Genomic DNA, 21,435 nt, shown 5'->3' on the forward strand with positions numbered 1-21,435 from the left:
GGACTGAGAGCTGTCTAGGAGACGAACATTCTTCTCATTGTGTACACTTTGGAATGTTTGTCATGTAAATGTATCACCTATTCAAAAGCAAACATAATTTAAAAAAAAAAAAAAGGATTTGCTTCCACCTAGACTATCTCATCTCTGCCAGGACTATCAAGATTGCCGGGAGAAAAAAAAAAAAAAAAGATTGCCGGGAGAAATATCAATAACCTCAGATATGCAGATGACACCACCCTTATGGCAGAAAGTGAAGAGGAACTAAAAAGCCTCATGATGAAAGTGAAAGAGGAAAGTGAAAAAGTTGGCTTAAAGCTCAACATTCAGAAAACTAAGATCATGGCATCTGGTCCCATCAGCTCATGGGAAATAGATGGGGAGACAGTGGAAACAGTGTCAGACTTTATTTTTTGGGGCTCCAAAATCACTGCAGATGGTGACTGCAGCCATGAAATTAAAAGACACTTACTCCTTGGAAGGAAAGTTATGACCAACCTAGATAGCCAACCTAGATAGCATATTAAAAAGCAGAGATATTACTTTGCCAACAAAGGTCCGTCTGGTCAAGGCTATGGTTTTTCCAGTGGTCATGTATGGATGTGAGAATTGGGCTGTGAAGAAAGCTGAGCGCCGAAAAATTGATGTTTTTGAACTGTGGTGTTGGAGAAGACTCTTGAGAGTCCCTTGGACTGCAAGGAGATCCAACCAGTCCATCCTGAAGAAGATTAAGTCCTGGGTGTTCACTGGAAGGACTGATGCTGAAGCTGAAACTCCAATACTTTGGCCACCTCTTGCAAAGAGTTGACTCGTTGGAAAAGACCCTGATGCTGGGAAAGATTGAGGGCAGGAGGAGAAGGGGAAGACAGAGGATGAGATGGAAGACAGAGGATGAGATGGCTGCATGGCATCACCAATTCGATGGGCATGAGTTTGAGTAAACTCTGGGAGTTTGTGATGGACAGGGAGGCCTCGCGTGCTACGATTCATGGAGTTGCAAAGAGTCGGACACGATTGAGCAACTGAACTGAACTGAGACTGTCTCTGCACGAGACACAAGACACTACAAGACTAACTGCTTCCAGAAAGGAAAAGTTCAGGAATAAGAGTGAAAGGCAAGAGTTTTCACTCTATAAATTTTTTGTACCTTTGGAATTTGTACCATGTGAATGTATTAAACTCTTACATATTTTTAAAGTAGAATGCAATTTTTTTAAAGTAGCATGTAATAGTCCACCAGAGTTTTTCTTTAGTTTTAATTATAGCTTACTTATACTTCAAATTGATTCTGTGAACCTAACAAACGAAGCAAAGGTTCAGGACAGAAATCATTAATGTACAAAAATGATTTCTTCGAATCACTTTTCAACAAATTTTAAAACTTCACAGGGAAGAAAAAACTGCAACCTATAAAATCTGTGTAATTAGCAATGAAATAGAAAGGGGTGTTTTTGAGCTTTTAAGTAAAGATTTTTTCATCCTCTTTCTCAGATACCATTTTAACTTTGGGGTACTATAAAAATTATTTTTTAAGAGATTTGATATTCTATACCCTTAAAGAAGAAAATGTTACTTGGTTGCTATTAAATTAGGTAAAGCAAGGGTATTTACTTGCCTTTCTACAATGACTAAATATAAAATACACTCAAATGATTTCAGTATGACTTTTATTACCTAAAAAACAATGGAACTTGGCATTTAGGTAATTCCATGGCAATTCTTTCCAAGCCAGTAACAATAAATCACAAAATCTAATAAGAGTTAGAAAAGGCTGTAAGGATAATTTAATTCAACACCTTACATCACAGACATAGAAACAAAGCCCCCGAAAGTTTAAACTTAAACTTGTACAACTAATATATGGGGGAAAAAATAACCAGAACCTTGATGTTCTGGCTCCTCAACCAGTATGATTTCAAGTCTTGCCTCTAATAGGATGTAAAGTTACTGAAAGTATCCTTCAAATTTCTTTATTGGTTTTATATTTTACTGTGATAGTAGTCAGAAATGACCACTATTTAATAAAGAAAAACAAGGAATAAATCATTAAAAGTATTTTAATTACTGTAATCTTGAGATCAACAACATACTGGCAAGCTTCCTGCAGTAGAAGTGCATTCCTAAATAAGCAGATCCAGGGCAACAGCTAGCAAAAAAAAAAAAGAAGTAATTTTATCTTAAATGCCAAAAAGTCAGCTTTCAACATAACTTTATCAATGTGAATTACTCTTAAATAGAAATAGGAGCTAAACATACATGCATCAAATTGTACCTTCCTTCATTCACTGACATGACACCTCCAAACAAGTTCATACATGGGCAAATACATTAAGTATATACAAATAAATATATGTTTCCAAATAACAAGCTACAAGCTCACTCACTAGTTCCTGAAACCAAAATTTTCACATAAACATACTGTCAAATGCAACAACAAAAAGAAATGTAAAGGAACCTATACACACCAGAACCCAAGCTGACATGTAGACATAAAACAGAGGTGCTTATACAGTATACTTAAACATAGGGCTCAGCCAGAAATAGCTCAAACATAAACAAATGGTGATCTACAAACACCCAAAAACATTGTAAGCTTTTTGCTACCAGTGAAAACAGTTTACCCTAAAATTGAGTTTAATAAAAGAAACTGAAAAGGAAATCTGAAGCCACCCGCAGCCCACGGCCACTTAATCTCTTATAAATTGGAAATGTGAAGACAACTTGGAAGATTCAGTACAAACACAAAAGGCTGGTGACTCCTATGTGAAACAATGATTATTTACTAAATGAACTGAAAGTGAACAGAGAAAATTCTGTGAGGTCAACTAAATTCTTTTTACTTTAAAGGCCCTGCTAGAGACTGGCTGCTGCTCTAATTCATTATTTGGGGAGGCAAAACTAAAAAAGCTGTTGGCAGGTTCAGGTGCTGTGGGAGAACCCACAAAAAATGGTCTGAACTGAAAATCTCCATCTCCACCACCCCGATTTCGAACTGGTGTACTGTCCAAAGGAAACTTGGAGTTGTTCCCTAGAAGAAAAATAAGGGAAGAACTTAGGAATCTATTTCCTTACAGATCTTTTGGATGAAAAAAACAAAGTCAGTCAATAATATTTTAACAAAATTCAACACTTATGACATGCATAAAACATAAACCTTGGATAAAGAAAAGATGACCTCCTCCCCTTACTACAGTATATATATCTTACCTTCTTCCTTGTGCAGTTTCCAGTGATAGCCATTACCTCATCACCAAAAGTAATTTAACACAGTGAAATACTTTTGTAGAGCTAGAATTTACAGTATCATAATTTTATTATCTATTAATCTACATCCAAGGAATATCATATATGTTCATGTGTGTGTGTGTGTGTGTGTGTGTAACTTTTGTCCCAAGTTCTTTAAGAACAAATTTCTTTTTTTACAATTTCCATAGGCGCTCTGGAAAATATATGACTACCATGAAAACCTGGCACATATTCACATCCCAAGATCAATTAGCACACCCTTAAGAAAAATTATACAATAGATCTGATAAAATAAGCATTTAACAACTTCCACTGGGGCGTCCCTTGAGGCTCAGTTGGTAAAGAATCCGCCTGCAGTGTAGATCCCTGGGTTGGGAAGATCCCCTGGAGAAGGGAAAGGCTACCCACTCCAATATTCTGGCCTGGAGAATTCCATGAACTGTATAGTCCATGGAGTTGCCAAGAGTCAGACACAACTGAGCGACTTTCACTTTCACTGAACCCATCCTTGGCTTTAGTTATATAACTAAAGGAGAATGCTGACTATATCTACTTCAAGCCAACAATGGTGGCAAGAAGTGAAAGGAAAAAGATAAGTGTTTGCAAAAAAAGGAACAGGTAAGAAGTGGTAAAAATGGAAGAAAATGAAATAAATGTGGATAGTCACAAGGAAAAAATAAGAATACCTATAATGCCCATACACAATAATACTTTGATTGACTAAATCATATAATTAACTGAACGCTAAGTTGAAACTTATTTTTGTTTCAATTCTCCTATCTGATATTCTTCATCTCATTACTTCATGCCTTTTCTAAGATATCCTCTTCTCCTCAACAATAAAATTCAAAAGAAGAAGTTTTATAAAAATCCAGCTCAAATAAAAGTTCATCTCAAGAATTTTCACTTTTTTGTGTGTCAAAAAAGTATATTAATAGCATAGTAAAAACTACTAGATTCTGTTATATCAAGAGTGGTACAAAGCAGAGAACTCAGGAAGAGATTCACTGCCATCTGACAAGTAGAAAAGCTAGACTGTATATTTCCAGGAGGCAGAAATCCTATCTGGATAATCCTTACATCCCCATTGCCCAAAATTTTTTCCAGCAGCCTGGCACATGAAACATGCTTGATAAATATTTGATAAATTTATGAATGAATAAACAGAAGAACAACCACTAATAACTTAAGAACTGTGCAATCAGTATTGTCATGTGAAAGAAACTAAAACATGGTCTTCTCACAGGATAGCAAATAGTTAAAAGAGTATGGGCTCTGAAGATAGCTCTGTGACCCTGACCAATTAACTTAACCTTTCTGTTCCTCAGCTTTCTCATCTGTAATATAGGCATGATAACAAACACCTACCTCATAAAGTTTTATATATGACACAAATACATGTGAAATTATAATAGTTTCTAATATTTAGTAAGGAATTATTAAATGGCAGCTAATATTATTATTATTACTGCAATAGCTTTTCATTTGAAGTGGAAATTTGCCAACTTTAATTTTGGAATAATTTGCTCTCTATTCAAATAAATTGAAGATGTAATTAAAAATGTAAGCAAATAAAACAGATAAAAGTAAGCATGTGCTGATCCAGACACAGATGAAGAACCTAGAGCCTACCACTACTACTACCACTCTAGGCCTCTGGAGTCTCCACTAACTGTGTGGAACTATGCAGGGCACAGGGTGAAACATCACTAATTTAATTTAAAGAACTGATACTGGATATTACATGTCCTTTCTTACCTAATGGGAAGCCAAAAACACCAGACTGTGCAATCATAGATGGTTCAAGAGTACTATCTTGGTTAGCAATAGTGATATTTCGCAGCCTAAGGCTATCATAGAGGCCTTGGAGCTTTTGATACTGGCGATTTCGCTCCATAAGTTTCTCAGAAATGTCACTGAACTTTTTCTTATATTCTTCTAGCACTTTCTTCATGGAGGTGACCTCCCCTTTCATAGAGGTCAATTCTACATCCTTGCTCTGTATTTGCTGAGTATATATCTTTTCCATCTGTTTCAGATGGCCCTCTGCCTTGCTGAAATTGTATTCTTGATAGAGACGCTCCTGGTGTACCTGTCCCAAGAGAGAAAAGATTTAAGGTAATAAACACAAAGTTGTTTATTTTAACTTTATACAAACACAGAAAGAAAAGAAAGACACACATACTGGAATGTTATTACTTTAAATTTTAGAACCAGATTAAGAAGAAATTAGGATGTACAAAAGAATAATTATTATAGAAAATAATACACTATGTCACTAAATGCATAGGAAAAAAATGGAGGAATACTCTCAAAGCATGACCATTACACAAACAAAAAATGTGAATATTTGTTTAACCTCAACAAGTGACATGTAGACCAAAAGTTTCCAAGAAATCTAACACTATATTTCAAGTAATCCATAGTGTGGAAAACTTATTATAAAACAGTCCCCAGTTATCCCTGCCTTCTGACACTTGTATCCTCCCCTTGATCTAGACAGGACCTGTGACTAGCATACAGGAAAAATGATAGGCTATCGCTTCACCAGTGCATTACGTAAGAATATAGAGTTTCTCTTACTAGCATACTCTCTCTCTTGCTGGATTTGTGGAAGCAAGAGGCCAAGCTGGAAAGGCCAACAGGCAAGTGACTAAGAACAGTCTCTGGGCAGTAGCCAGCAAAACACTGAGGTCACAATGACTTTAAGGACAGACTTTACAACAATACCACATGTTCATGTTCAATCAATACTACTCCCCAAACTGGGATCTACTTTAAGATAGAGTGTCTATTCATTTCAGTCAATAAGTATTTACTGAGACTTAAGACCAGTAACTATGATGGTCACTGAGGACCCAAAGATACACAGGAATCAAAACATGACCTAAAGAAGTCTCCTAACTAGAAAAGATGAGCAAATATATAAGTAATTACAATATAGTATAAATAATACAACAAACGTAAGCATAAGAAGATATAGGAGCATACAAGAGGAACGTTTTACCTAGAAAAATATAATTAAAATATTTATGTGACAGATGACAAACAGACCTTTTAGAAGCATTATTATAATTGCATATATAAGATATAACACTACTATACACAAGGACCTGATTAAAGTTCTCCACAGATAAGTCTTTCTAAAAAGAAGCCAAAGGCAGAAATCAAAAAAGGAAATAAGGATATGAATTTAAAGATAAGAATGCTCATTATAGCATTTTTAAAATAACTTACAATTTATGATGCAATTCAAACATTAAAATTATGATTTCATCAAACACAAAAATTTTAAAACTCTGTATGTCAAAAAAATCAATGAAGACTAACAAAAGTGAAAAAAATTTCTTGCAACATCTGAGTTAAGTATATGTATAGAGAGAATTCTTATAAACCAGTGGGGGAAAACTACAGCAACTGAAATAAAACAGAAAATTAATACAAGAAAAATATACTTAAAATACAGGAAAATGTATTCATCTAAAGGTCATCCAACAAATGCATATTTACAGAGCAATGAGATTCTACCGTAACCATACCTAATTGGCTAGCAGAAAATATGGTGAACGAGTACCCTCCTACATTTCTTAAGGGAACACAAACTGACATGATCTAACTGGAGGGCAACTTCTAATACTACAATTTTTAAAACTTTGAAATGTTTCACTTTCAGGTGTTTAAAGTTAGCAAAAAATTAAGGATATGAATTTAATGATAACAGTACTCATCCCAGCATTTTAATAACTTGGAATTATGGATTATTTTTATTTTCTTCCTTTTGGATTTTTCAACACTAAACACATTACTTTTGCAAAAAAGAAAATTAAAAAGAGTATTTTTCCATACATTTTTAAAAAACAAATACACAGTGAAGGAAAAACTTTAGAAGTATTCACATACACCTCAAAGCATACTCTCCAGGGCAACTAGCCTAAGCACTAACCTGGTATGTCCAGAAGGCCAGCGCTCGGGAGCTGATGTCCAATACAATCTCTGGTCGAAGTCCCGCCAATACCATGGCTTTATATTCCTCTGATGGACTGAGTTCTGTGCGGACAATATCTAGCTTTCCAGAAAGAGTACTATTGCAGGCAGGGCAGATAGCTGGTGAACGACTAAACTCACCGCTACCATGCTGATCACAGAATATATGAGAGCAGGCAGTGACCCATGCATAACCAGAGAGTTTGACACGACACTTGCGATAATTACAAAGCAGCATGTCTTCACACAAAGACATAATAGATAATAAAGTCTTCAGATGCTGAAAAGAACCCTAAAAAGGGATAAATGAAAAAGTCAATTTGCAGTAAAATTAAATAAATAAATAAAAATAAAGGAAACACGTTTTTATTTTACTAAGACAAAATAATATACCTTTTATTATGCTTTTGTATTACAATCAATATATAATATTGATTTCAGTCACCCAACAATATTGTGCTCCTTCTTTGTGCAAACCACTGCTAAGGCCATGAAAAAAATTTTTAAGGAAAAAGTTAAAGACACAGGTAGTTCCACATATCACTTATAAGTTAAAAATATTATGTTCATAAAAATTAAAAAAAAAAAGGTTTAGGAACATTTACAAAGTAGAGATAAAAATTAAACTAGTGCTTTTTGCCATTTCTCAATGCCTAAACAAAAATCCAAATGTATTACCCATTCATAGTTTGCTAGAATATTTTAGTATCACTTCTCACACTTGGCAGATATAAAAAGTCCAGGCACTAATTTTAGCCATTCTTTAATGCAAAATATTTTAAGTTACATTTTTAGGTTTTCATATATGCTGATATCTCAGATTCTTTACCTGTGTTGCCTTGACTAAAAAAGACTATTAACGTATACTATTAAATAGAAACTAACCTAATTCATTCAAGTAGTTGACTTTATGAAGCCTGAAAATCTATATAAAAACTTTATCACCAATTAAACAACTCACCTATTAATGTAAATACTATTCAATGCTATGCTTCTATTCCATTATTTTTCAATATAGTGTCTACTGTCACTGGAGTTTAACTAATCCAAACTAGGCAGCAATATCCTGAACATATCAAAATTAGTCATTATTGTATAAAATAGGTTCTTCTCTTATGCCTCAGACAGTAAAGAATCTGCCTGCAATTTAGGAGACCGGCATTTGATCCCTGTGTCGGGAAGATCCCCTTGGAGAAGAGAATGGCTACCCACTCCAGTATTCTTGCCTGGGGAATTCCACGGACACAGGAGCCTGGTGGGCTACTGCCCAAAGGGTTGCAGAGTCAGACACGACTAAGCGGCTAACACTTTGTATAAAATAATAGTGACACACCAGTTACACACCAAGGGAAGATGGTCAAATTTAGGAACGGATAAATTCTGTCAAGACAGTTGCCTGGGTCACAGGGGTGGGGCAAGGACGCTCCAACATTTTTTACCCCAAATGTCCCTGCTGAAGGAGTCTCCACAGGTACCCGGCGGCCGCAGTTACAAGGCCTTTGTCCCTCCAGCAGGGTACAGCGCAGACGGGAAGCTGAAGAGCTGGGGACAGTTTGGAACCTGAGTCCCTTAACCAGGCAGAGCCAGTGTTAAGTTGCTCAGTCTTGTTCGACTCTTCGCAACCGCCAAGCTCCTCTATCCATAGGATTTCCCAGGCAAGAATACTGGAGTGGGTGGCCATTCCCTTCTCCAGGGGATCTGCACCAGGCAGAGCGAGAGGTGCAGCTAGTTCAAAATTTTCCACAAAGTCGGGGAAAGAGTCAATTTCGTAAACCGTCCAACTTAAGGAGCCGTCCAACTTAGCGAGAACCAAGTTTTGAAGATTAGATTCACGGAAACGTCAAACTCAAAGCGCTCTCAAAAGAAAATACTAACAAGATTAACACAAATTTTTTTTAAAAAAATCTAACCTGAGACGCCCAAGAAAAGCGCGGGAAAACACCGCTGCTGCTTTAACTCCACGACGACGACGACAAGCGAGGATTCGCCGCTGGCGTCGCCACTACGTCAGAGGGCGCATGCGCGGAATCGCCCCAGAGCCTGCCGGGTGGTGGGCGCCGAGTCCACGCAGCTCAGGATCCTGGGACCCGAGGGCCCTGGCACCTAGACTGTGGGCGGTGCACCCCCAGGCGCGCGTTATCTTTGAGCGAATCTGACTGAGCCTGGTCTAGGTGTCCCATTTGGGAGCCTCGCAAATGCTGTCATTGTGTGCCGTTTTCACACATTGTGTGCCTCGACTGGCACGAGCTGTTGTTCAGTCGCTAGTCGTGTCTCTTTGTGACCCCCATGGACTGTAGCCCACCAAGCCCCTCTCTCCTAGCCGTCCTCAGCCTAACATTTGAGATCAGAGCAGAGTGGGGACAGTGGAGAAGCTCACAGTAGGCGTGAGTACACGCAGGTGTCTGTCCTGGGCAATTTTAGGGAGTACCGGCTGGGCAACAAGGCTTTGTATTTCAGGAAAGTCCCCCAAATTGTGTGATATCTATAATTTGACACCTAACACCTCTGTTGTATTTTCTGCCGTTTTTTAATCCATCTTGAGATAGACATCTTTGCGGTTTTTCACATCCTTTATGTAAAGAACTTGATTTAAAATCTGCATATGAACGTTCATTACAGCTCTTAAGCGATAGGGTTAGGTGTCACAGCTTTTCTAAGATCATCTGCCAGTGTACATTTCTGGGCCTGCTTGCATTAATAATTGTTTAAATGTTTGCACCTGTTTTATCCTAATACTTTTACCTATTACATTTTCTCTTCTGTACTTACTTGTATGACTTTCTGCTCAATCTATGAGTCTATTAGAATTCATATTAGAAGTTAAGCTGAGAGCTCCAGGGGCCTCAGAATATAAGCCTAAGGCTGACTTTTGTAGCCACCTTTCCTGAAGATGTGACATTAGTATGAATTAGTAACAGAAACAATCCAATAAATCAGCAACACAACGGGGACACTAAGCCCTGCAAACCCCCTTGTGGGTTGTGAATCTATATACTAAACCTTTCTCCTTCAGACAAAAACCTACCCTGATGAAACAACTTTCTCTAGTTTTTTGTCTGTCTGTAACTGGTTCACAGTAACCAAGGTCATCTTGGCCTTTGTATGCTTTTCCTAAAATGTCTCCTGAGAGTTCAAAATAGAAATTCAATCTAGTGGTACAAAATGGGTTTGAAGAAAATCAGGGGTTTATGTGTAAACCATGTAATCCCTAACATGTTTTGCTTATTGAGCCTTTTGTGCATTTTCTGGTTTTAACTATGCCAAATGTAGAAATATTAAAGTACAGTAAAAAGGTATATTCTCATGTCAAGTTATAAAACACAAAGCATTCACATTTGACCAGTATCTAACTTTGTGATTCTAGCCAAGTTACCTTTGTGCTACAATATGATCCCTTCCTGCTTCTTCAATTTTATTGATTCCCGTAACCCACACCATTTTTAAAGTCAGTTTCCAATTCCCAACCCATTTGGCTAAAAGCCTATATGAATTGTGTGTGCACATATATATGTATATATATATATATACAGATATACCTACATACACACACACACACACACACACACACATTTGGCGGCGGGGTGGGGGACGGACATGTTTTGTCAGATAGGAAAAAGTGAGGGGAGCGACAAAGTCTTAATATAATATCCCACTAGTCTGGAATACCAGGAATTGACTTAACCTGTTTCTTGGTGGCATGTGTCCTGTTCTCTCATGGCATAGAAAAACCCTTCCGTGGCTCATTTCTAAGGTGCTCCTGAGGATGAAACCACTGAAATCAATCAAGGCTGGGATACAGAGACCTAAGCACCAAAAGGAGCATTTTAAAATATTTGTTTTTCGAACTTATGGTTCCTGAGAGGAAGGGATAGTTATGGACTTTAGGAAGGTCATGTACACAGTGCTACATTTTAAATGGATAACCAACAAAGACCTATTGTATAGCACATGGAACTCTGTTCAATGTTATATGCCAGTCTGTATGGGAGGGAGTTTGGGGGAGAATGGATACATGTGTATGTATGGCTGAGATCCTTCGCTGTCCACCTGAAACTACCACAACATTGTTAATCGGCTATACCCCAATACAAAATGTTTTTGGTGTTAAATGAATAAATAAATAAACAAATAAATAAAATGCTAAAAAATAGGTTTTTATTATTACATATTAAGCATATAAAAAATGTGTGGAGACTGACCATCACTCAATCTAATAAACCCAAACTTTTCTCAAGTTTGATGTTTTTTAATGAGGTAACAAGTTACAGATACTCAATCCATTTTCCTCTTACCTCTCCAGAGGTAAACAAGCCAGATTTGGGGGTTTATCAATCTCATACAGGTTTTTAATATGTATATACATCAGACTTTGTTTTCATGTTCTCAAACTACTAAATCTCACACAATACATATCAGTTGGCCATTTTTAAGTCTTTTTTTTTGAGATGTAAAGTTAATACACATACCTTATATTAATTCATTTTAACAGTCAAATTCCACAAACCGCAATTTATTTATTCATTCTTCTAACGGACATTGGTTCCAGGTTTTTACAACTAAAAATATTTTACTGCAATAAACTTTCTGTGCCCATTTCCTTGAGTATACATGTCAAGAACTCCTTAAGAATACCCAACGATTGGGTATAATCATCTTAAAAAAAATGATGTTGCCAAACCTTCTCCAAGGTAATAAATTAATTTCACTGCTACCAGCAACTCCAGCCTCGGCAACATGTTTAAGTGTCAGAGTTCATTTGTTCTGTTTTGAATTTGCCCATCTGATGGCAGTGAAATGGAATCTCAGTGTTGTTTTAATGTAAAGTTATTTTATCAGTCGTTAGATTAAGCATCTTTTCATGTGAATGACTACTCAGGGATCCTCATCTATGAATTGCCCATTCATATCCTTTGATCATTTTCTTGATTTAAATGGAGCCTTTGTCAGTTACATTGCATGCAAACTTAAGTTTGAATTTTAGTGTATACAAATGTATCAGTCTTTCTTTTGCCTTATGGCTAATCCAATATCACAGTGCCATAGTCTTTGCTTTTATATAGGCTTGAAGTTTTGCTTTCCATTTACAGATCTTTTATCCATTCTTCTTAACATAAAAAGCCTGGATAAACTCTGACAGCACAATTTGTGCACTCATTATCATATACCATTTAACTGGTATTTTACGATGAAGTTTGATTTTGATCTTGTTTAGATATTATAAGTACTTAGTGGCTATATTATGTACCACATTTCTCTAAGAGCTTCAGAAATAATAATTTTCCTAGTTATGTTTCAATCTGAGATAGTCAGCATCATATACTCTAAATCTAATTTGATATTTATATTTGCTTTAACAGAAGAATCTTAATCTAGAGAACAGGTTTCATATTATAACAAGTTATTATTAAGACTCATTGCTATCCAGGTAGTTTATCAAGTAAAAATTTAAGTCCCAAGTATTCCATGTAATCTTGTTGAAATGCCATTAAAATGGTTGTCATTTCCAGAGATTCAAAAAAAACCAAAATTCTACAGATATTTAATTAACTTCAAGTATTTCTTGAGTATCTATTCTGTGTCAGGCATTACAGATAAGCAAGTTATCCTGCTTTCATGGAGTATACAATCTAGCAAAGAATCGAAGAATAATAGAAGAAAATATTTTACTCTTTCTTTTACTGCCTCTTAAGTTGATTCTTATAAACCATTTCTGATGAGAAAAGTCAGTGTCTATCTTTAATTTGAAGAATCATCCACCTTCATGCTGCAGAGAAAAAGATATTTTTAATACTTCCCTGAAAGGTGAATAACTACTCAATAGAAAACTGAGTAAACCATTTAAAATTTAAACACGAATGACTTCAGAGTATGTTTCAATAACTCCTAGAATCAACTGACTAGAGCGCTTCCTTTCACAGTCCTAGATCAGTGCTATTCAAATCTGTTGCAATCAGGGGGTTCTCTATATATTAGATCCTCATGTTTTAGAATTAATGGAGTTTTTTAATCCCAAATATAATTCTTAATGTAGAATCACCACCTGCTTCGCATTTGTTTGACTCCGCAAAAATCAGAAGGCACTAACGGACAGCCAACCCATCCCCATGGTGCCCTGAGTGAAGACAAGTCAGTTTGGATATATGATGGACTAAAATCCCACTACTTAAAGCTCCAAGCAGTGAGAGGAACAGCCATCAAAGATTATCTCCAATCACTTCAATAAATGTTTTAAGAAACATCACTATCACTTCTAAATTTCTAAAGAGTCAGTCGAGAACTAGAAGAACCATTAAGTATCAACTGGTCCAGCTAGTAGACAGACAAAAAGAGGAATTAGATGATAAATAAATTAGTGTCAAAAAGAATATAATTAAGAAAATGTTATTGAAACAATGATATTGGGATATACATTATAGGCCTTATTACCATACTTTGCCTAAACCTAGAATTAAAATAGACTGTGTGCTAAGGGTAAAGATAATGAGGTATAGCCCAACTGCCAGAAGGATGCACATAAGCAATAAAAACAAGGAATTTCTCCTAACTATTATGCATATGTCAGAAATTGCTAGGTAGTACAAAGTCTAAGATAAATATACACATGGGCTCCAGTGATAAAATAGCTAACATCTATTGAGCACTTACCATATGTTAATAATGTTCTAAGCCCCACACATTTATTATCTAATTTAATCTTCTAAGTCAAGTATTATTCCTTTGAGTCAGGTACTATTATTATCACCTTCTAAGATATAAAGACCCTAAGACATTGAGATATTAAGAAACTTGCCAGGGTTACATAGCTGCTTAAGTGATAGAGAGTGGATTTGAACCAAGTCTGACTTCAGAAGCCATGTATAGCTACTATGCTATGCCACCTTTCAACATCTTCAGTTGACTTTTTAAAAAATAAAATTTGTAGCACCTTAAAAGCTAGCCATGAAGTCACTAAGCTGAGTTTTCACAGATTCATATGTATGTCAAAGCTTCTCAATTTCAACATAAGCCTTACCATAAAACAAAAATGCTGTTATTATCTACTATACATCCAGGATTACAGCTCCCAAGAGTTCCGGGCTAGAAGAGAAGTGAGACTCCAGTCTAGTTTCCTGAAATTTCATTTCTGCAAAAGACACAACCAAAAGCTAAAAAATTATTTCAAGTGCTGATGTTACTTTGCACATTGCTTTTAAATATCTGTATTTCCTATATTTCACAGTCATATGTTGCCCCATTCTCTATTGAAACTTGCAAGTACAAGAATACAAGCCTGTCCTATCTAGGCTGCTTTAAATAACTTTAAATTAGAGACAAATATAACAAAGTCAGAAAATACTGGTTAACAAGATCATCCATAGAACCCGATTCCAAAGACAATAATCCCTAGTATTGGAATATATCCTTTCAAATGACTTCTCAAGTAAACATAAGCATACAAAAGTGTTTAAGTAGAAAAGGGATTATACATATTGCTCTGTAATTTGTTTTTAAATTAATATATCATGAATACTCTTCCATTTCAAGGAAGATAAACTGATATCATAATTTTTAGTGATTACATAGTATTGCATTTTACTATCTTGATTTTAAAATTGATTTAACCAACTCTGGGGTTCTCTTAATCTTATGTATAAACTAACAAAATAGTGACCGGTTTAATACTGTCAAGTTAAGTGGTTAACAGAATTATACCAGTTATCAGTGTTCTTTCTGTAGTGTTTGAATTTTTAGATTAAAGATTCTTGACCCAAGTTCTACCTCAAAGAGATACAACAAAAGATCAAAGCTCAACAAAGTATTGTAGCAGCAAACTCATAGTTCAAAGATTTAAAAATTACCTAACATCATAAGCTAGATCCCAGTAAGAATTTCAAGAAATAGAAATCAATTCCAAGTGTTTGCGCTAGCTGTAGTCTGCTTAGAGCACGTGTTCAGTCAGGGCAATCAGGACTTCCCTGGCAGTCCAATGGCTAAGACTCCACTCTACCAATGCAGGCAGCATGGGTTCAACCCCTGGTCTGGGAACTAAGATCCCACATCCCACACGTGCAGTCAAATAAAAAAGAAAGAAAGAAAACAATCAGGGCAATCAGCTGAAACATAGGCTTAACATGTATTTCATCATGGCAAACTGCAAATGACTGACTGCTGAAGAACAAACCATCACCAGGTCCTCATCCCCAAACCAGGGAAACTCTCTCAAGGTTAACACTAAGCCCCTTCAACTACCAAACTTCAACCACTAAGAAAACTGAATCTCCAAACTTGCGAGGTAGTTAGAAATTCAAATGAGGTAAAAATGAAGGTTTTCTTTATACTTACTTCTGGGATCATATGAACAGCTTCTCTCTAAGAATCAAGTTGAACTACAGGATCTATCAAGCATCTGGCATCTCTGGAAAATAAAAAATTAAATAATAAACAAATATACAAAGGTTATGACTACAAGTCTTGAATGCACACCAGCCTACTCCACACCAAGTCACACCCATGAAGCCTCAAGGAAAATTAACTCAAAGAAAACTACTCATTCTTTATTTGAAACTCCATTCAGCAATATAAATGGACCCATCTGTTTTGGAGAACGTTGTCAAATGCCCAAACTCATTATCAGACTAGGGCAAGACTTCTGTACAAGCTCCGCTATTTGTATAAATTTGAAAGTTTGGGTAAAACTGTACAGTAAGTCCAACCAATCTCTGAAAGGTTACATTAATAAAAGTCAACAGTCTAAAAAGAGAATAGGTATGCAAATAGAAGAACCCCGTGATGGCTGCAACCAAAGTATGGCAGCCATGGGAACAAATTCAGGGAGATGGGGCATAAATGGTACGAGTTACTGCCAGTCTCTCCAAGTTCACAGGTTATGTGATTACAGAAAACACTTGTAACCACAGGGTGACCACAATCATTAAGTTCACAAAATCCTTTAAAGAAAAAATAAATAAATAAATAAATAAATGGAAGGAGCTAAGAACTGGTAAGGCTTCCCTGATAGCTTAGTTCATAAAGAATCTGCTTGCAATGTAGGAGATCCCAGTTCAATTCCTGGGTTGGGAATATCTGCTGGAAAAGGGATAGGCTACCCATTCTTGCATTTCCCTTGTGGCTCAGCTGGTGAAGAATCCACCTGCAATGTGGGAGACCTGGGTTTGATCCCTGGGTTGGGAAGATCCCCTGGAGAAGGCAAAGGCTACCCATTCCAATATTCTGGCCTAGAACAGTCCATGGACTGTATAGTCCATGGGGTCACAAAGAGTCAGACACAACTGACCAACTTTCACTTTCAAGAACTGGTAAGTGTAAGATAAATGAGAAGGCAATCTAAAATAGTTTTTTTTTTTGCAAAGTTTGTTTCAGTTTCATTTGAGCCAGTGTCAGTTATATTTAACCTCTACTTCTCTTAAAGTATTTATCACAATAAACTAAAGCAAACCTTCCCTTGACATAGCAAAATTGAATTAGCATCATTTGGAGCACAAGTTGGCCAAGAGATGGCAGTATAAAAAAGAAGCCTCAATTTGTTCTTACAGAGGTTGAGTGTAATCTGAATTTTCTATTTCTTTCTATTATATTTAATGATCATATAAAATTATTAACTACAATATTACAATTATGTTTTTTTCATGTTCCTTTTCATGCAGCAATGGGGAAATTTAAAACTCCATAATCTCAAATACAACCTAGCTAGAAAGACAACACACAAGTAAATTAATGTCCATGGTAAGTACCAAACAAGTCAGAGAGAGAGCCAAGTTATATTTAGAAGAATCATTGGTCAAGGAAGGCTTCATGAAGAAAAAATAGTAGGTCTTGAATGAGTCTCAAAATTGCACTTAGAAGAGTATTTGGTTATGTATCTGAAAGTTGCTAAGAGAGTAATCTTGAAAGTTCTCATCACAAGAAGAAAAAATTTTTAACTAGATGTGGTAATGGATCTTAACTAGATGTATTATAGTAATCGTGTCCTATTATCAATATATACAAATACTGAATCATTATGTTGTACACCTGAAACAAATATAATGTAACACATGAATTATATCTCTAAAAGAATAACTGCACTGTCCAATAGCTAACACCTATTACAGCCTAAATTTAGATTAAACTAAACTAAAAATTAAATTCCTCAGTTACATTTTAATTGCTCAGTAACCTCATATGGCTGATAGCTATCAAACTGGACAGTACAAATATAGAACATTCAAGTTCTATTGAAGAGCATAAACAGTGGGTATGACTAAAAGTAAGCTGACAAAAAAGGAAGTAGCAGTTATCATTCTTAAAGTCCTACCTATAATCTGTCAAGAACTACTGAAATCATTTCAAACTTTACAACAGAAGTTTTTTCCCATATTTATCAGGAAATTTTGTGGCTCAGAGAAGTTACATAAATTTCCCTAGTCCACTTAGCTGTTAAGACCTGGGATATGAGCCCAATTCTGTCAAAATTCCATATTTTCACTTCACTATGCCCCTTACTACCTGAACTAAGAAGCAGAACTGCAAACGACAATTTGCTTTAAAACGTATTAAGAATGGCATACTGGGGGGTAAAAAAAAAGAATGGCATACTGACTTAGTAGGTCAGAAAGAAACAGACCCACTCATTTTATTTCCTGTGTCTTCATAGTACAAAAGGTACATTTTATATGTGAACAGATGATTCATAAGGCTTGATATAAATCACAGATTTTTTAATAACTCAGAGATATAATCAAAGTGTTATTTCACTTGTTCTTGTCCTATACTTGAATACTGCTTTAATTATTCCAAATGTTTTGGATATCAGCAACATGTGAGATTAACTAAGGGAACATAAAGGAAGCAAGACACTGCAAAATTTCACCATTTCTTATTGTAAGAGTTTTAACATTGTCCATCTCAAAAGCCCACGTCCAAGTACTCCTTATGGGAAAAATAATTATAGATTGCCTATATACCTTGCCTATTTGTCTCATCTGACAAAAACAAAACCCAGATTGCAAAGGGCCTGGTCTTTGTCTCCGTGGCACATAGCACAAAGCCTGCCTGATAGCACATGATGCCTTTCCCAATGTGTGATGCTCCCTGCAGGATTTTAGTTATGCTTCATCAAGTGTCATTCCACCACAGAAGACCATTGTACATTTACTGAGTTACTTAGGGAGCTAAAGTAAACATTTTGTAAATATCCCATAGACAATCAATGACCCACTCATTTTGCTTCCTGTGGAAATAAGTTCTTCAAAGGACAAAAGGTACATTTTACATGTGAACAGATGATTCATGAGGCTTGATACAAAACACAGATTGATACTGAATGAGCTGATGCTTCCATTTTAAGATTATACTATCACTCAGTTTTGCTCAGTTCCATTCCAGTTTACTCAATGCCTACTGTGTATCCCACACTACGGGATACAATGGTAATTTAAGGAACCGCCTGTCATTTTTAGATAGAAAAGACACTTATACATGTAAAACAGGATACTTTAAGGAGTCATATCTTAGTCAAAGTTCAAGTACTTGCCTCTATGGTCCCATTAGCCTTTAACCATTCCTACTGAGAATGTCCAAATCAAAATCTCCTTAATTTTTAGGGGTCTGCAGATGTTATAGAGGTTTTCACACTGCTGCTTCTGGGCTGGCACATGTGGTGCTGAAGACCCAGGCTTTCCTTCCTCAGTGGACTCCATCTTCAAGCTGAAGCAAGAGGAAAACAATACAAAACTTTGTATATGAAGTAAATGCTAAACTAATTGCTTGGCAGAGTCATCTTTTAGTTGACAGCTCTCTAAGACTGTACTATCAGAACAGACTCTCAAGTTTTATTTCCCACTTACTGCTACTTTTAGCTAAAAATTCCAATTGTTTTGACCTCTCAGTGCAGGAGAAATCTCTAATTTTCTTGAAGAGACCTCTAGTCTTTCCCATTCTATTGTTTTCCCGTATTTCTTTGCATTCATCACTGAGGAAGGCTTTCTTATCTCTCCTTGCTATTCTTTGGAACTCTGCATTCAGATGCTTATATCTTTCCTTTTCTCCTTTGCCTTTGAGCTATTTCAAAACCTAAAAGAGGATGCTGTTAAAGTGCTGCACTCTATATGCCAGCAAATTTGGAAAACTCAGCAGTGGCCACAGGACTGGAAAAGGTCAGTTTTCATTCCAATCCCTAAGAAAGGCAATACCAAAGAATGCTCAAACTATTGTACAATTGCACACATCTCACACACTAGCAAAGTAATGCTCAAAGTTCTCGAAGCCAGGCTTCAACAATATGAACTGTGAGCTTCCAGATGTTCAAGCTGGATTTAGAAAGGGCAGAGGAACCAGAGATCAAATTGCCAACATCCGCTGGATCATCAAAAAAGAAAGAGAGTTCCAGAAAAACATCTACTTTTGCTTTATTGACTATGCCAAAGCCTTTGGATCACAACAAACTGTGGAAAATTCTTAAAGAGATGGGAATACCAGACCACCTGATCTGCCTCCTGAGAAATCTGTATGCAGGTCAAGAAGCAACAGCTACAAGTGGACATGGAACAACAGACTGGTTCCAAATCAGGAAAGAAGTACATCAAGGCTGTGCATTGTCACCCTGCTTATTTAACTTATATGCAGAGTACATCATGTGAAATGCCATGCTGGATGAAGCACAAGCTGGAATCAAGATGGCCAGGAGAAATATCTATAGCCTCAGATACGCAGATGACACCTTATGGCAGAAAGTGAAGAAGAACTAAAGAGCCTCTTGATGAAAGTGAAAGAGGAGAGTGAAAAAGTTGGCTTAAAACTCAACATTCAGAAAACTAACATCATGGCATCCGGTCCTATCACTTCATGGCAAATAGATGGGGAAACAATGGAAACAGAGAGTTTATTTTGGGGGACTCCAAAATCACTGCAGATGGTGACTGCAGCCATGAAATTAAAAGATGCTTGCGCCTTGGAAGGAAAGCCATGACCAACCTAGACAGCATATTAAAAAGCAGAGACATTACTTTGCTGACAGAGGTCCATCTAGTCAAAGCTTTGGTTTTTCCAGTGTCACGTATGGATGTGGGAGTTGGACTATAAAGAAAGCTGAGTGCTGAAGAATTGATGCTTTTGAACTGTGGTGTTGGAGGAGACTCTTGAAAGTCCCTTGGACTTCATGGAGATCCAACCAGTCCATCCTAAAGGAAATCAGTCCTAAATATTCACTGGAAGGGCTGATGCTGAAGCTGAAACTCCAATCCTTTGGCCACCTGATGCGAAGAACTGACTCATTTGAAAAGACCCTGATGCTGGGCAAGATTGAAGGCAGGAGAAGGGGACGGCAGAGGATGAGATGGTTGGATGGCATCTCCAGTTCGATGGACAAGAGTTTGAGCAAGCTCTGGGAGTTGGTGATAGACAGGGAAACCTGGCATGCTGCAATCCAGTGGGTCACAAAGAGTCGGACACAACTGAGTGACTGAACTCCAGGAAGAATCCACTCAGAGCATATATGAAACAAAAGTAGGAAGATCAGAAACACTGACTAATCATGCAGTTCATCCCAAGAGAACACTATTTCACCCAGTCCTAGTCCCATTGCTGGTGGAGCAAAACAAAAATGAAATAAAAAAATATAGTACCTGAGGGCTTTGAGTCAAAACAGCAGTAAGGAATAACTTCATATTTTATCTATTTCATAATACTCTGCCTTAGAATTTATAAAGCACTGTCCTTAGAGTAACTCATTTTGCAAGTACTATGTTATCTTTTCCATTTTATAGGTATACAAGAAAGGTTTAAATAAGTGACAGCCAACTTAGCTTAATGGTTAAGATAATGAAGTTGGACAGAGCTAGATTTGACTCCTAGATCCATTTGTTGTGACCTGGGGCAAGTTATGCAACTTCTCTAAGCCTCAGATTTCCTTTCCTTAAAATGAGGACAAACACCACCTACCTCTTAGAACTGCTGTGAGGATTAAATTATGTAAAATAGATATAAAATAAGATAAAGCATATCTCCATTGAAAACTAATTTTTCTCCCACTCAACAAAACCTCTAACTGAAAAATTAGTTGTTTCACAAGACATGACCTGGGACTTTTAAGACTTTTTAAAATAAATAGCTTTGGAGGAATTCACAAAGTCTTCCTCTTTTATTTTGCATGTTTACAGTCCCCAATACATTTCCATTTTTCCTAACAATGCTAAAATACGAGCTTACTTGCTCAACACCCTCTACCTGTAA

The 21,435-nt window shown here is 36.5% G+C and overlaps 1 protein-coding gene and 1 non-coding gene across 5 annotated transcripts; both read right to left on the reverse strand.

Moving 5' to 3' along the window:
• Window positions 1–2,038: 2,038 nt before the first annotated feature.
• CCNB1IP1 (cyclin B1 interacting protein 1) lies at window positions 2,039–15,624 on the reverse strand. Of its 4 annotated transcripts, none has more exons than XM_043920618.1 (5): window positions 15,550–15,624; window positions 14,240–14,350; window positions 7,187–7,519; window positions 5,002–5,335; window positions 2,039–3,025 (listed from the first exon to the last, which is right to left on the reverse strand). In XM_043920618.1, the coding sequence occupies exons 2-5, from the start codon at window positions 14,240–14,242 to the stop codon at window positions 2,823–2,825; spliced, it is 873 nt and encodes a 290-aa protein (XP_043776553.1). In that variant the 5' UTR covers window positions 14,243–14,350; window positions 15,550–15,624; the 3' UTR covers window positions 2,039–2,822. The 4 variants fall into 4 exon arrangements, with proteins under 4 accessions (XP_043776553.1, XP_043776552.1, XP_043776554.1 ...); XM_043920617.1 differs by having other exon boundaries at window positions 14,240–14,372; window positions 15,550–15,623; XM_043920619.1 differs by lacking the exons at window positions 14,240–14,350; window positions 15,550–15,624 and adding an exon at window positions 9,138–11,151.
• LOC122706053 lies at window positions 13,277–13,424 on the reverse strand. Its single transcript, XR_006344305.1, has one exon. It is a non-coding gene; the product is annotated as a small nucleolar RNA SNORA79 (small nucleolar RNA).
• Window positions 15,625–21,435: the final 5,811 nt, after the last annotated feature.

The sequence above is a fragment of the Cervus elaphus genome, chromosome 12 (genome assembly GCF_910594005.1).
Source record: "Cervus elaphus chromosome 12, mCerEla1.1, whole genome shotgun sequence".
Classification (NCBI taxonomy): domain Eukaryota; kingdom Metazoa; phylum Chordata; class Mammalia; order Artiodactyla; family Cervidae; genus Cervus; species Cervus elaphus.